At 39.7% G+C, this 15001-nt stretch overlaps 1 protein-coding gene across 1 annotated transcript; it reads left to right on the top strand.

Moving 5' to 3' along the window:
• The first annotated feature begins 2900 nt into the window (after nucleotides 1-2900).
• Nucleotides 2901-14994, top strand: leng8 (leukocyte receptor cluster (LRC) member 8). Its single transcript, XM_030750518.1, has 15 exons — nucleotides 2901-3267; nucleotides 3936-4062; nucleotides 6557-6691; nucleotides 6830-6907; nucleotides 7141-7570; nucleotides 7910-8075; nucleotides 8156-8326; nucleotides 8451-8699; nucleotides 8790-8954; nucleotides 9110-9404; nucleotides 9660-9761; nucleotides 9869-9937; nucleotides 10236-10365; nucleotides 10473-10680; nucleotides 10776-14994. Exons 1-15 carry the CDS (start codon nucleotides 3227-3229, stop codon nucleotides 10936-10938), a joined length of 2529 nt encoding a protein of 842 aa, XP_030606378.1. The 5' UTR covers nucleotides 2901-3226; the 3' UTR covers nucleotides 10939-14994.
• Nucleotides 14995-15001: the final 7 nt, after the last annotated feature.

Below are 15001 nucleotides of genomic sequence, written 5' to 3'. Positions count from 1 at the left end.
ATATATATATATATATATATATTTTAGGTAATTGTCATATTGGTTGTCATATTGCATTTTATTTTTCTGAGCTATATATTTACCTATTTAAGCTCTTTTGTTATGGGTTGTGTTTACTTTTTTACTGCAGTAACACAGTAATTTCCCAACTTTTGGCATTACTACTGTACTGTCTGACTTTCACACCTTTTCCATTCAACATTCATTTTTTAACATAGCACAATAAAGTCACTATTGTTTAACAAAGTGTAAAGCACTTTATGGAGCAGAATGAAGTATAACATGCACAAAACCCAGAATATTATCTCCTCATACAAGGATGCAGGACTCAGGAGGTTAAAGATTTTAATAAGATCACAAACATATAGATTATTTTTATTTTTAAGTAAACATCTCTAAACACAAGCAAATGGTGCACTTATTTGGCTCTATTTTACGATGAGGATCAACACACTTTTTGAGAGGGCCAGCTGTATCTGGTCACCAATTTGAAACACATGCAGAGCTTATATTAATGTCACATTATCACAAATCCTTATTAACATGCTTAAATTGAGCCTCACTGAAGGTCCAGATACAGCAAAGCAGTAAAGTCATTTAGATTCTAAATGTAGCAGTTCTTTCAAGAGTTTAAAATTGTACAACTTTATCATAAGCACTCATCCAACATTGCTACAATCCTTAAATTCCTAGGAAAAAAAATACCTCAGTTTCTCTATGCTGTGCTGACATCCTACATGTTGTTTTAACTTGGCTAAGCTACACTAGCAAAGCAAACAAATTTGATGTCATGCTGAATGATGTAGGGTGGACAGATTATGTGCAATTATGTTTTCTATGGAATGCAGCTGTGCAGCCTGGTTGACAGGCTCATATTTTTTGAAGGGTTTCTGCCTTATAATTACTTCACATAGTTAACCACATCATTTACTCATGCATGTAGTCAGGATTCCTCTTGAAAAAATGACTGGAGAAACCCTGAATTTGGACCGACAACAGGAGTAGAGATGCTTTTTAGGATATTATCTAACTTCCTTCCATGGGTTAAAAAAAAAAAACAGAAGCATTACCAAAGCACGGTATTCATACAATAGGACCGGTTAGTCAGTCATTGTTTGCGATTTCTCGTCACAAATGCCAAACATATTTTTGTGATGATGCAGCCAGCAAGCTGCTCAATCAGCTGCAGGCAAAATAAGAGATGAGGTATTTTATATTCAAAAGCTAATATTAGGTTACTCACAGAAGGCCTTTTGTAAACTTAAGATGAGAAAGGTGCAGTCCTGGTTTTGTGATTTATTTATCAATATTAAAAGCAGTACAGCAATAACTCTATTGTCTTATCTGAGTTTAATATTTAATAGCAAAATGACCATATTTAGTTTCATCCCATGAGTTCTCATTTAAAAGACATTTTGAATTTATTTGAGTTCCAACACACTTGTGACTTGTATGTGTGTGTGTATGTGTGTGTGTGTGTGGGGGGGGGGGGGGGGGGGGTTGTTCTGGAAACAACTAGAGCAGGAAATGACTCCTCTCGGTCTGTAGTATTCATGCTGTAGAACAAACACACATCCTGCAGCTGTGTGTGCTTCACGGGAACGGAAAAAATGGATCATGAGTACCATGAAAGATAGCCACTATGGCTCATCATCGAGTAAAGTAAAAGCTAGTTGTTAATATTAATAGTAGCTACTTCTTCTGCAGCAGCACAGTAGCAAGAATGAGGCCATCCATCATGTGGCTGGACCTTTCTGTGTGGTGTTTGCAAATTCTTCAGTGTCTGGGTGGGTTCTTTCTGAGTACACAGTCCAAAGACATGTAGTTAGTGGGGTTAGGTTAATTGGCAATTCTAAATTTGCCATAGGAGTGACTGTGAGGGTGAATGGTTGTCTGTCTCTTTGTGTTGGGCCTGTGACAGGCTCCTGTCCAAGGTATACCCTGCCTCTTGCCCTGTGGCAACTGGTGTAGGCTACGATCCCCCTGCAACCCAAAAAGGATAAGTGGAAGAAAATCGATGGATCTTCTTGTTCTTTCGACTGCTTCCTTTAAGGGTCGCCACAACACATCATCTGCCTCCTCCTCTCTCGCACCAACCCTCTGCATGTCTTCCTTCACCAAATCCACGAACCCTTCTCCATGGTCCTCTTCTTTTCCTCCTGCCTTGGAGCTCCATATTCATCATCCTTTGTCCACATATCATCCATGCACATGTCCAAACAATCTCAGCCTTATCTCTCTAACTTTGTCTCCATCTGCTCAACCTGAGCTGTCCCTCTGATACACTCATTTTTAATCTTGTCAGTCCTGGTCACTCCCAGTGAAACCTTAGCATCTTCAGCTCTGCCACCTCCAGCTCAGTCTCCTGTCTTTTAGTCTGTGCCACTGCGTCCAAACCATACATCACAGCAGGCCTCACTACCATCTTGTAAACCTTCCCTTTCACTCTTGCAGTGTGACAAATCACACCTGACATTCGTCTCCTGGCTGACCTCACCTGTCCATCACCACTGTAAACAACAAGGGGCTCAGAGTTGATCCCTGATGTAATCCCATCCCCACCTCGAATCCATCTGTCTTTCCTACCGTACACCTCACCACTGTCACTGCCATACACGTCTTGCACCACCCTAACATACTTATCTGCCATTTCTGCGTATTAATGGGGGATAGTGTATAGTAAACTAAACTTGAAAAATAACCGCAGTAGTGCAATCCCACCCATTCCTCAAGATTGACAGACTAACAGGTAAATGAGGCGCTGACTCTAATCCGGAGTGTGGTTTGATTGGTGTAGTTGATTGGGAGGTGGGGCGTCCACTCAGCCTGCAAGGCGTTACTCTGGGCAAAATCAACCAATAAAAACAACAGCGAAGCGGCACGTGACCTGGCCGATTTCACCGATCTGCCATTTTGTGTCTCCACTGTACGGTCAGATGAAGTTGATCGTCAACGAACAAGGGGCGAATATTCTAAGATTCACCTTATTTTATTAATTAGTACGTTTTGTGGAAGTCTATTAAAGTGTGATATATTTTCGTAGGTAACGTTATTTGAGGTCGGCTGACTGCTTTTCTTCGATCGTGGTAGTTGGCTCTCGGTTCGGACTTCATCTTGTTTACATTCTGTGTAGGTGAAGCTAACGCTAATACCGTTAGCCAACCAGTGAGCTTTAGCTGGCAGACAACTTTCCCAGCGTTAGCTTTCTAACGCTAAACGGAGCGAAATGGCGGCCAACACGACACAAGCACCCCCTGCAACTAACTGGTAGGTCGCACTCTCTGAGCAGATAGTGAATCTCAAAAATAACTTTCTTTATCGTGTGATATGTCTGAAGTGGGTATTTATAGCTTAATCGGCAGTTGGTGTTGAGGATGTTAGCTTAGGACAGGGTGTTGGCAAGTACTAGCAGGCCATTGGATTAGTTAATAGAAAGCTGACTGGTGAAGATGCTCGTTTTTCTTGAAAATGCGTTAACGTAAAATCCTTCCTTATTGAACATAGAGTTTGATGCAGCTGACTCTAATGTTGTAAGTTGATGTTAACATTCGGTAGTTGGAATTTTAGGATAGGCCTTTATTGATCATCTGTTTTATCTGTTAGCTGCAAGTTTAAACGAGATTATACGTTAGCTGTTAGATGTGAGATAACGCAGTTTAACTGTGTACTCTATGGAGAGCACAGAGGAAGGGTAGACACTGTTTAAACAGATATTTTCTAGGTGTTTAACATTTTTGATGTAATAGTATTTATGACGTAGGCCTTAAGGCCTTATTTCAAACGAGTAATTGCCTAGAACAACTTTTTATATGTCATAGGATCTGGGATTTATTACAGATGATAAATTATGCTTAGTTCTGTTATTCTATTGGCAAAAAAAGTTTGATCTTGTGTTCTGATGGCTAAAAAAGCCTTGGCAATTGTGTTGATGGCAGGTCATATGGTGCTGCTGAGGGTCAGGTCCATGAAAACCCTGAATGGGAGAAGGCAAGACAAGCACTAGCATCAATCAAGAGTCAGACCTCTGCTAAGACTACACAGGCTAACCGGACCACAGCGGAGGTTTGTCTTTTTGAGCTACTCATGTCTGTGTTACATCTGACTAGGCCTGTGCCATGTCATATCAGACTTGATTATACTGGTATAAATTTCTGCGTAAAATAAAAAGGTCATATCACGATGCTGCTATAGGAGCACAGGCTCTGATGACGATCTAGCACCTAAAAAGGGAGCTACTTAATGTTTAATGTTCAAAGCTCAGTTCTTTGCAAGACAACTCTTCCTTCTGAAGGTGGAAACAACAAACCTGTTTCACCACTTGAGGCAAACAACGCAAACACACTAACCCAAGTACAATCAGGCTATGAAAAAGGAGATATTGGCAACTCATGATGCATGACCCATCAAATGTAAACAAATGAAATGACTTTACATAATTAAATTGTAATGTGTAATATTAAATTGTAATATTTTTCAGTTTCAGTATCGTTCGGATACCGGAGAGTTACAAGGTTAATTTACTTTAGTTATTTTTAAGCTAAAGTGTTAAGCCGATATTTTATATCTTGATGCATGCGCAGTCATCCAGTTTTCTCACTTGTCAAGTGACTTCCTCAGTCTCAGCTGACTGCAGGCTTCTCCAGCCTTAAAAACAGCACATTTGCATAAAGACCGAAACTACCACCATTAACTAACAATGGGTCGTGAGCTCAGTTTCATGATCATTAATATGCAGATAGTCATGACCATTGATTACTGGCCATGAGTACTGTTCATACAACAGAAGTTTGTTACTTGTGGCTGTTTCATAAACAAAAAATTTAGTTTAAATTTTTTTTTTGTTTGGTCAAAGCCATGTGGCTTCTCCATTGGGGGAAGGCCAAAATTTCCCTTGGTGGGCACTAGTTTTTTTTTTTTGTTTGTTTGTTTTTTATATGCAGGAAAAAACCCTTTGTTAATGAAAGGATTGATCAAAAAATGGAAGTTTATAGTGCAAAATGACTGTGATGCAGAATGGGTTACAATGGTGTAACCTGTTAATGAGCACGTCATGTAAAGGATAATAGATTGACCTATATGATAGCAACACACACTGCCCAATCAGTTCAGTGTCACAATTTCTATAAGACTGATACTTATAGCCAGAGACTGTAGAAAGTCAGAAACATTTAACAATTTCAAGCAATGATGTGAAATAACTGCTGGCGACACACAGTGGGTTGGTCCACAGTAGGGTTGCAACTAAAGATTATTTTGGTAGTTGACTAATCTATCAGTTATTTTTCCCAATCAGTCGATTAGTCAACGATTATTTCAGTCTTACCTGTTCAAGCCTTGTTGTCTCTTCTCACAGTTAAAATAATGACCCATAAAAAATATGAGTTTGAAACTAATCAAATGTATTTTTAACATTAATGTGACCATAACAATAAATATCAAATAAACAATGCATATTAAAGTGAATGCAATTTTTATTTTGAAATGAAACTATAATGTGCAAATAAGTAAATAAAAATAACCTCTGTCCAGAAGTTCAAATAAGGCTTCAAATTAAATCAAAAAGATTTTTCCCGTCCAAAACACCTGAAAAACTCTGATGGTTCAGTTCATGAAGAGATTTACTATTAAGATTGAACGCTAGTATTAATGCAAGAAAAACAAGTAAACTAACAGAAACATTAATGTACAAACATTAACAGGTATCAATGCGACGTATTAACTCTCAGCATTACTGCACCCTGGAGCTGTGATGTCAGCTCTGGATGGGTACTAAAATGTACCCATCCAAAGCTTCTGTGGAACGATTTGGAAAAATCTTTTCTGTTTTTGATATCTTGTATTCCTATACCTGCACTACCAGTGTTTTTGTTTGTTAATTTGTTTATTTTTTGTATGTGTGTGTTGTGACTAGGGATGTTTCGGGCGACTAATTTCTTAGTCTAATTTTTTTTCTTGTTTATTTGACTAATTGACTCGTCTAAAACTAAGAAACACTCGGATATCAAGTTAAATCTTAGGACTGTTTAATGGACAATGTCTAAAAACAAAGGCATTTGAGACCATTGATCGCGTTCTTCAATAATGAGTCTCACTTTAAATGCTGCTTAACTGTGCGGCACAGCATTGTGCGTTATGAACACTGTGTGTTATACTCCAGACAGCGAAGGAAAAAAAACGTAAAATAAATTGGTGTAAAATATATGAAAATATTTTACATCAAACGATGTTTACGCATCATTAAAATATGAGAAAATAACATTCAAAAACAAATAAATTGCGACTCAAGTGTGCGGCGCATTCTGCTGCGCATTGTGAATACTCATTCTACAATTCACGCATTTCAAAAGTTAAAATCTAAAATGATAATAAAACAATACAAACATCCGTCCATTTTCTTTGCTTATTCTTTGTTTTATCAACTGTTTGTTTTTTATTGGTTTCACAAAGTGTAGTTTTATATGTTCTTATCACATTATAATTTCTGTCTGTGTTGGAGGATGTTTTCTCATTTCCTGATTGTAACACTGAAGCAATTTTTGCGTGTGTGTAATTTCAGGCCGGCCAATTCCAGCCAGCAGTAACCGACTCTGCTGCCATGCAGCAGCAGCAGTACTATCCGTGGTACCAGCAAACTCAGCAGCACTATTCTGGATATACATACCCCTATAACTACTACTACCCCATGGGTCCAGTAAGTAAAGATATAAGCACTGCTGCTTTCAGCTGGGAGAAGTTTTGTACAGGTACACTCGTTACCAAAACTGAATTCAAAGTAACAAAAATAACAAAATGTATTTTTTTTTTTTTTTTTTTTTTTCTGAATTTCCAGTATGGTGGTGCTTATCCTCCAAATCAGTATGGTGTACCCCCGGGGCCTTACCCAGGAACTCCTACCTCTAATGGACAGGTACACAATATGAACTTTCCTAGTAAATATTTATCTGTAGACATCATAATTGTATTAAAATAATTCATAATACTTGTGGGGTATTAAAAAAGCTGAAACAGTAAGCATTTGTTGAAGTAATTTGAGTTTTTTTTAAAACCTCAGAATATGTAACTATCATCTTTTTGTTTTGAAGGTTTCATTTTTGTTGTACTGCTAAAAAATGTGTATTTTCTTTTCTTTTCTTTTCAAAGCCTCCCCCAGTGCCTGGAATGGAAGACCAGTCCCCCAGCTACACCTCCCAACCTCAACCTCCTCCCCCTGCCACTCCTCAGCCACCCCAGAGCCCGACCACCTCAGAGAACCCCCCTCCTCCTCCACCCCCTCCTATTCCCCCACCACCCAACTCCCAGTATCCCCCTCCCCCATCACAAACTTCTTACAATACCAACAACAGTATGACATATCCACCTGGAGACCCCAGCCAAATGCAAATCTACAGTCATTCCCAGGGAAGGCCTAACTATGGCCAAAACTTCCAGGCACAGAATGCCTATCAGCCCTCTCAAAATAATTCTCAGCAGCAACAGCAGCCTGCTCAGTATGCACCTGGGCTGGGCAGAGGGGAGGCCAACAAGAGCAAAAACCAGAAGCAAGGACAGCAACTCTGGCACCGCATGAAACGTAAACTTTATTCTCCGGCTATGTTGAGTTACTACAGAATTTAATGTAGATGTTGCTGCTTTCACTTTAATTCTATTCCACTCTTTAATTTTATCAAGTGCAGTGCTTACGTGCACCATATTCAAATATGATCAAACCGTATTAGACCATTAATGGTGCTATAGGTTTAAAAGGAGGAGTGGACAGAAAGCAGAAGTCTTGTGTTTTTTGAGGTTCAGTTTAGCAATATTAATCCAGATTTTTAAAAAAATCAAAACGTAATAATTCTATTACATTGCAATGGCCATTACCAGAGCGAGTTTCCGTAATAATTCTGTGATATATATTTTAATCTTATAGAGGCACCTGGGACAACTGCTGTGAAGTTTAATATTCCCAAGAGGACCTATCAGATGTCCCCAGTTTCCAATCAGGCTTTCCCTCCAGGCGAGCAGCCTTCAGGGTTGAATCCATCACCTTCATCTCCTGCTACTGCCAGTGCTGCACCTGGGGGTCCTCAGGCACGGTGAGAGAACTGTTCTGTCTACAGTAATTCTTGATCTGTGAATAACAAAATGACTTAAAATGTAAATGCTTTCTCTCCAGACCACAGGACTGGCCGCAAGCCATGAAGGAATATGTGCAGCGTTGTTTCACTGCTTGTGAGACCGAAGAAGACAAAGATCGTACAGAGAAGGTGCTGAAAGAAGTTCTGCAGGACCGGTTAAAAGATGGCTCTGCTTACACCATTGATTGGACTCGTGAGCCATTACCAGAGTGAGTTTAGTAGTGGGTTGTATTTAACTACTTTAGACATTGGGTTTCTGTTTTTGTTTTTTTTTTTTTATTGTACCTTCAACTTGTATTTGTTTTTATGTATTTTCTTTTCCTCCTTTTGTAGGTTGAAGGTTAAGCAGTCTCGTTGGGAAAGCGTCGCACCTCAGAGGACAACAGATACCTCACTTAGCCGTAGTGGAAGTACAGTGGCTGGAGCTTCAAGAGGCAGAGGTATTGGACACAGATTGGGTAACTACAGGAATATCTTTTCTCAAAGGAGTCCATCTTCTAGTTCATCCGATTCCTCCTCCCGCTCACCATCGCCTTCACACAGCCGGCACAGGGACCGCAGCAACCAAAGGCACAGACGCAGGTGTGACACCATTTCCTCTCTGTTCTTTGGTTACTGTAGACGTCTTGTGTACGTCCTTGTCCAAATATCTTCTCTTCTCTTTCCTGCCAGTGATTCTGACTCACAGTCAGACAGCAGCATCTCCAGTGACCTCCGACCTCAACTTCCAAGACGAAATCAGAAAGGATCACGCGGTCGTGGCAATGATAGGGATAGAGGGCGTGGAGGTGGTGAGAGAGGACGAGGAAGAGGAGGAAAAGCCAACAGAGGAAGGCGGTAAATTTATAAAATCTTTTCTCATGTGTCATTGTTCAGCAGGAAGAAAAGTGGTTTTCTTTGTACTGTTTTATGGTTCTGAGTAGTTAAGGAGTCTCTTTTTTTCTTTTTTTTTTTTTTTTTACTTTTTTATTTTGTTTAAATTATTTTCCCAGAAACATGGATGATTCCAATTCAGCTGTTGGAAAGAAGAGGAAAAGCGGCAATGCTGGTCTGGATTTCCACGATCCCAACAGAGAAGCTAAGAAGCAGAGCCGAGCAGCTCGTTTCCAAAAACAGCTTCGCTCAGAGCCGCTGGTTCTTTCCATCAATGCTGTGGACCTGCCTGATGGAACACAGGAGGGCCTTAGCTGGGAGGACTGCCCCATTGTGGGAACAAGTCAGGACATCACCAAGTCCTACCTGAGGCTCACCTGTGCCCCTGACCCCTCTACTGTGCGCCCTGTGCATGTAAGTGTCAGCTTTGTTTATATAATCTCACTGTACCTTTTGAAGGTTGGAGACGATGCTTTCAAATTCATATACAGCATGAATAATTCTTTGTGTCAAGGAAACACAATTAAAAAAATTTTTTATTGAATGAAAATTTTTCCATACAGTGTGGAGAATGGAGGAGGAGGGGTTTAATCTGTGTACTGTACATCCTGTACCTCTGTATCAGGGGCATCAAAATCCAGGCTTTAATTTGTTTAACTGTCATTTTAGGTGTTGAGAAAATCTCTGCAGGCTGTGAAAGCCCACTGGAAAAACAACCAGGACTACGCCTATGCCTGTGAGCAGATGAAATCCATACGACAGGACCTAACGGTTGGTTGTTCTCACATACCTTTTTAATTTTTCATTTTTTTTCAGATTTCTGCCTCAGTTAATTCATTTCTTTCATTGTTTTTATTCCCCATCTTACCTGTACATAGGTCCAAGGAATTCGTACTGACTTCACAGTGGAAGTGTACGAGTGTCATGCACGCATTGCTCTAGAAAAGGTGAGTCTGTTTTGCCCTCAGTAATAACAGACTACCTTAACTTCTTCAGTCACTGTGTACACAATTGTGTACATCAGTTTTTATAGTTATATATTCATATTGTACTGTAATATTCATTTTCTGACATCTCCTACCTAAAAGGATTATGTAGGCAGAAGATGAATTTTTTATTTATTTATTTATTTTTCCCCCACCAAAATTCCTGTATCATGAGTCGTGACCAAATGGGATAAAGTAATAACTGTATTTTTATTTGATTATTATTTTTTTAAACTAATGAAATGCCGATTTTCTTTAGGGAGACCATGAAGAATTCAACCAGTGCCAGACCCAGCTGAAGGCCCTATATAAGGACAATCCCTCTGAGAACATTGGAGAGTTTACAGCATATAGGTTGATGTATTACATCTTTACTAAAAACTCCGGAGGTATGCTCTTTAGTCTTTACAATTAAACTATTGCAACATCAGTGTTTTACTATTTGCGAGTTTTCCTGCCTTAATTTTTGACACTGGCCATTCATCTTTCCCTTCAGATTTGACCACTGAGTTGGTGTATTTGACCCCAGCACTACGAGCAGACGAATGCGTGGCTCACGCTCTCGCACTTCGTGCTGCTTGGGCGTTAGGAAACTATCGTCGTTTCTTTAAGCTCTACCTGGAAGCCCCTCGCATGGCTTCTTATCTCATTGACAAGTTTGTAGAGCGTGAAAGAAAGGCTGCACTTCGGGCCATGGTCAAAACGTAAGTTATGCTCCAATAACATGTTAATTGCAAATTTTAGGTGCTTACATGCTGACCCATTTCCTGACCCGTTTGTCTATTTCCTCTGTCCACAGGTTCAGACCCGACTTGCCAGTGCAGTATGTGCAGTCCACCTTAGCCTTCCCCTGTTTAGACTCCTGTATGGCCTTTTTAACTGGGCTAGGAGTCACATTCACCCCTTCTGATCCCAAAAAGATAGACTGCAAAACCAGCACAGCCTCTTTGGCTGCTTCCTGAGGGGGGTAGAGGGGTAGCACAGTGAAGGGAGAGGCTAAGGGACCATCGTGGATCCTTACATATTCAATGCACTGCACTTCAGACACCACAGCGAGTTCAGTTAAGAGTAGTGGCAGGCTAACACCCATATAGCAAGATACAAGCTAGTGTATTACTCTGTTGGCAGGCCAAAAATGCAGATATAGTTTTCTGACACTAAGAACTGTTTTGAAAATGAGGGATTACCTGCACATACTGTCACTCACATATTCTAAGTTAAGCTCATCTCATTGCATTTATGATGCCACAAGGAACAGTTTAGATTTGAGATCAAGAAAACTTAGCATTTAATGGCTGAGAAGTCACAGAACCAGATCAAATTCACGGTTCCTGTTCCATTACCACGGTCAGATTTCAACGCTAACAGTGTTGTTATGTCTTTTCCTTCCCCAAGTCCGCAGCTCAAAGACCAGAAGATTCAAGTTTTGCCAAAAGGGAAACGGCTCTTCTTCAAGTCGTACATCCAGCTCTTCGCTGTCTGAAGTCAGCCCTGCAGAATCAAGTCAAATCTGCTTTTATTTTTACAGACTGTGAGAAGATGCCAGCAGTTTATCTGAAAGAAGAGGTGGTTTGTATGTCCTGCCCTACATCTTGTTTCCTCCTCATATCTACAGCTGGATGTTCCTCCTGTTTGTCCCTATATGGTCTATGAAAGAAACTGAGGTGTCGAGTCCCGTTCCTGAATTCCTAGTATTCATCCACTGCTCATAGTTATGAAATGGTCGATCAGCACTGGAAGAAGTCTCAAATGAGCATTGACTTTTTATATGATAAAGGATAAGTGTTCTTCATCAAGATTAAGGTCCATAACCTGGAAGCTGAGCTTCATGTCCCCAGTAGCCACAGGCAGAGTGCAGTTCTCCTTCCGTCACCCTCAGGTAGAAGTTCCTGTCAGCGTGTGGTGTCCAGCTCACCTCGTTCAACCCAGCAGTGCATGCAGACCTCCGTATCCTCACCAGCCATTCCTCAGAAAAAATGGGGGGTGTCACGGCTGACACTCAAGCTGAAAGTGAGTTCTTTGTGGTGGAGCATCTGAGGAAGATCTACAGCTTCTCGAAGAAGGTTTAATAAGTGGTTTGTATGCTACATGCAGATCTGGTGTTTGCGAGGCTGGTAAGAGAAAGGGACTCTCCTGCAAGGAGGCGGATGACAGCACAACAGAGATGTCGCCTCAAGTTTGTGTTTTGTTAAATGTTTTACAACTTGTGGGGTTTTTTTTTTTTTTTTTTTTCTTCAGTAAGCAGTATTGGCCATTCTCTTGTGCAAAAGGAAAAAATAATTATGGAGTTGGAATTGGGGTTTTATTAAAATATATATATATTTCACATTGACTTTTGGACAAATTGTCATTTAAAAATTGAACAATATCCTAAAATGCCAAACCTGGAGTCTGTAAGATCCCAGGATTTTTACTGCACAGATCATGCTGCTGTTTCAGTATTACTATCAAAACACGAGTTCAAACTGATACAGACAGCAGTAAAATAAAGATGTGATTTGAGTAGACTAATGCTTTTATGTCCATTTTCCAAGTACATATAAAATTTGTAACAAAGCTTAAATGGGAGCCTAATTTTGATATTTAAAACAAAACAGGTTCTGTGATTTGGTTTTCTGGTGTCTTTTGTGCTTTTTAGGACACTGAATAATATTGATGGTAATGCACACGATTGGGCATAATATAGCAACACTGAAAATGGTGATTGAACAGCTCATAACTTTGATTAAAAAGTAATCCAAACAAATAGAAGCCAGTACAAACTGAACAGACTTCATTTGTGCTGCTTTTTTACCAGCGCAAAAAAAAAAAAAAAAAAAATGTTCTAATTGAATTGTGCTGAAAACATGTAGGTGGTCAACGTTGTTCCTCAGATTTTTTTTTTTTTTTTTTTTTAAATTGAACAGTATTAACAGCTGCTGTAGGAACACTGAGTCTGACATTGACTGTTTTAACTGATGAGAACAAGAATGGATGGGGCTTACCTACAATATTTACTTGTAGACAGTATATTTTGTAAATATGATGTTTGCTGTGATTTCTTTTCATTTAGTGCATCGTGTAGGGTTTTTTTTTTGTTTTTTTTTTTTTTTTGGGTTCACACATGGGTAAGTGTGAAGTGTTCTTTTCTTGGTTTCATAAAACTATTGAAGAAAAAAATTTGTGAATATGTTTAAAAAAAAAAAATAGGCTTGAATTGTATGCAGTGATCTCAGTGTGGAAATACTGGAGGAATGTCAGTCAGTTCTGTTTCCTAGTGCAGCCTGAAAACAGTTGAACGGGTTGCCAAACCAAATTTGTCACAATGCTCAGACTCCATTGGTCCAGTTGCTGGAATTTTCTCTTTAGGCTGTGTGCTACGTTTGCCTGTTTGACGCGCTCACATTGGTTCCTGCTATTCTCGCGTATGTGTTCACTGACTGATGGGACCAACATTGCTAAAAGCTTGCGATGTTACTTCCTAGCAAACTACCAAATATGCTGACAAATCACTTGTAACCCTGGATTATATATTTCGATTTGTTCATTATTGACCATTATTTCAGCAGCTGTTTTGTAATGACAATGATCTCAACATGTTTCCTTTCTTCTCACCCTCCTCCCCCTTTCATTTACCTTACATCCCTGCCCTCTTCGCTGCTCCCCCCTCTCCCCTCGCTCCCTACACCCTCCTCCCACACGCTGCCAGACTTTTCATCCTTCAGCTTGCACCGCTGCTGCATTGCAGGAGCGCACAGAGGGATAAGTGGGCGAACCTCCTCCAGATGCCTGCCGGAGAGAGTGAATTGTGAGCACTCAAAGTCTTGGTTTAACCCACTCGAGTTGAAGCCATACAGCTCGTAAAACACACGGGAGCCTCGCATAATGGAAATGTTGAAATGCTGCTAATGTGATTTGCTGCTAACCCGTATTTAAAATGTTTTTTGTGTGCTACATCGTACCTGTTTAGTTTCAAAAACAAAGCTGTTGAGTCATATTTGCCTTGTACTGTGGGTTTCTGTTTGTCCAGATGCATTTGCACAGTCTGCTGATAGAATTCTCTTATTTGGTTAGGTTTTCTTCCCTTTGTTTTTCTTTATTTTTTTTTTTTTCTCACCACTGATTAGGAATGTTTTGGATTTTGTTTATTTGGCAAACTTCTTCAGAGTTGAATTAGAGCTTTTTTTTTTTTTTTTGCTTTTTTTTTTTTTTTTTTAATTCAGTTTAAGCCCTTTGGCATTTAATAAAATGTGTCTGGACATGCAGAATATATAGTGATCTTAATATCACCTACACTTAAACATAAAGTTTGTAGGTTTGTGTTCCCATGCTAAGCAGAGATTTTCACATGTGATGAGCTCTTCTGAAGTGATGTAAAAAAATAGTTTTTTAAATAATGCAGGCTTGAATTGTACACATCTGTCTCAGGTTTTCAGCATTGAAGTAGGATGTTTGTTTGCTTGATTATTTTTCTTTACATAGAAAAAGTCACCCAGATGACTAACAAAACATTTTCATTTAACCCTCCCGACCCCCCCCCACCACCACCACCATTTTGTGTATTTCGCTCCTATGTTGGTCTATACCTCCATCAGTCTTTGTAACTCCTTTTTGACCCTTGAAGAACTCCCCTCTCTCTTCCTCCACCTTTTGTTTGTTTCTTTTTAAACTAGTCTTAATCTGTTCTGACTTTCTCTTATATCACCCCTCTCTGCATGATGTCCCAGCCTCTCTCCTCTCCCCTGACTCTATAACCAGTATTTCTCTTTTTCATTCTTCTTTTTCCTTTCATGTTCGGTATGTTTGTGACTGCCGTGTGCAACTCTCACTAGTAAGTATTGTATCATGTCTGCAGTGCTTTTAATAGTTTGTGTTGCAGCTCTTTAACAACTGAAGCTGAAGGTCTATCTGCAATGCGTCCTTCCCATCCCTCATTCCCATGGCTACACAGATCTGATGGGATAAACTGCCATTTTGTAAATATTGTGTAAATATTTTTTGGAAAGAAATCTAATAAAAAAAAAAGTACAGAGGGCAAACACTGTT

This window comes from Archocentrus centrarchus, chromosome 16 (genome assembly GCF_007364275.1).
Source record: "Archocentrus centrarchus isolate MPI-CPG fArcCen1 chromosome 16, fArcCen1, whole genome shotgun sequence".
In the NCBI taxonomy this organism is placed as follows: domain Eukaryota; kingdom Metazoa; phylum Chordata; class Actinopteri; order Cichliformes; family Cichlidae; genus Archocentrus; species Archocentrus centrarchus.
This window is presented reverse-complemented; position numbering and strand designations above follow the sequence as displayed.

What these genes read in the sequence shown, in the direction of transcription:
- leng8 (XM_030750518.1), top strand. Translation starts at nt 3,227, where the DNA reads ATGGCGGCCAACACGACACAAGCACCCCCTGCAACTAACTG. An exon ending in GCACCCCCTGCAACTAACTG is followed by an intron (nt 3,268 to 3,935) that starts GTAGGTCGCACT and finishes TGTTGATGGCAG; the next exon opens with GTCATATGGTGCTGCTGAGG. An exon ending in ACTCTGGCACCGCATGAAAC is followed by an intron (nt 7,571 to 7,909) that starts GTAAACTTTATT and finishes TTAATCTTATAG; the next exon opens with AGGCACCTGGGACAACTGCT.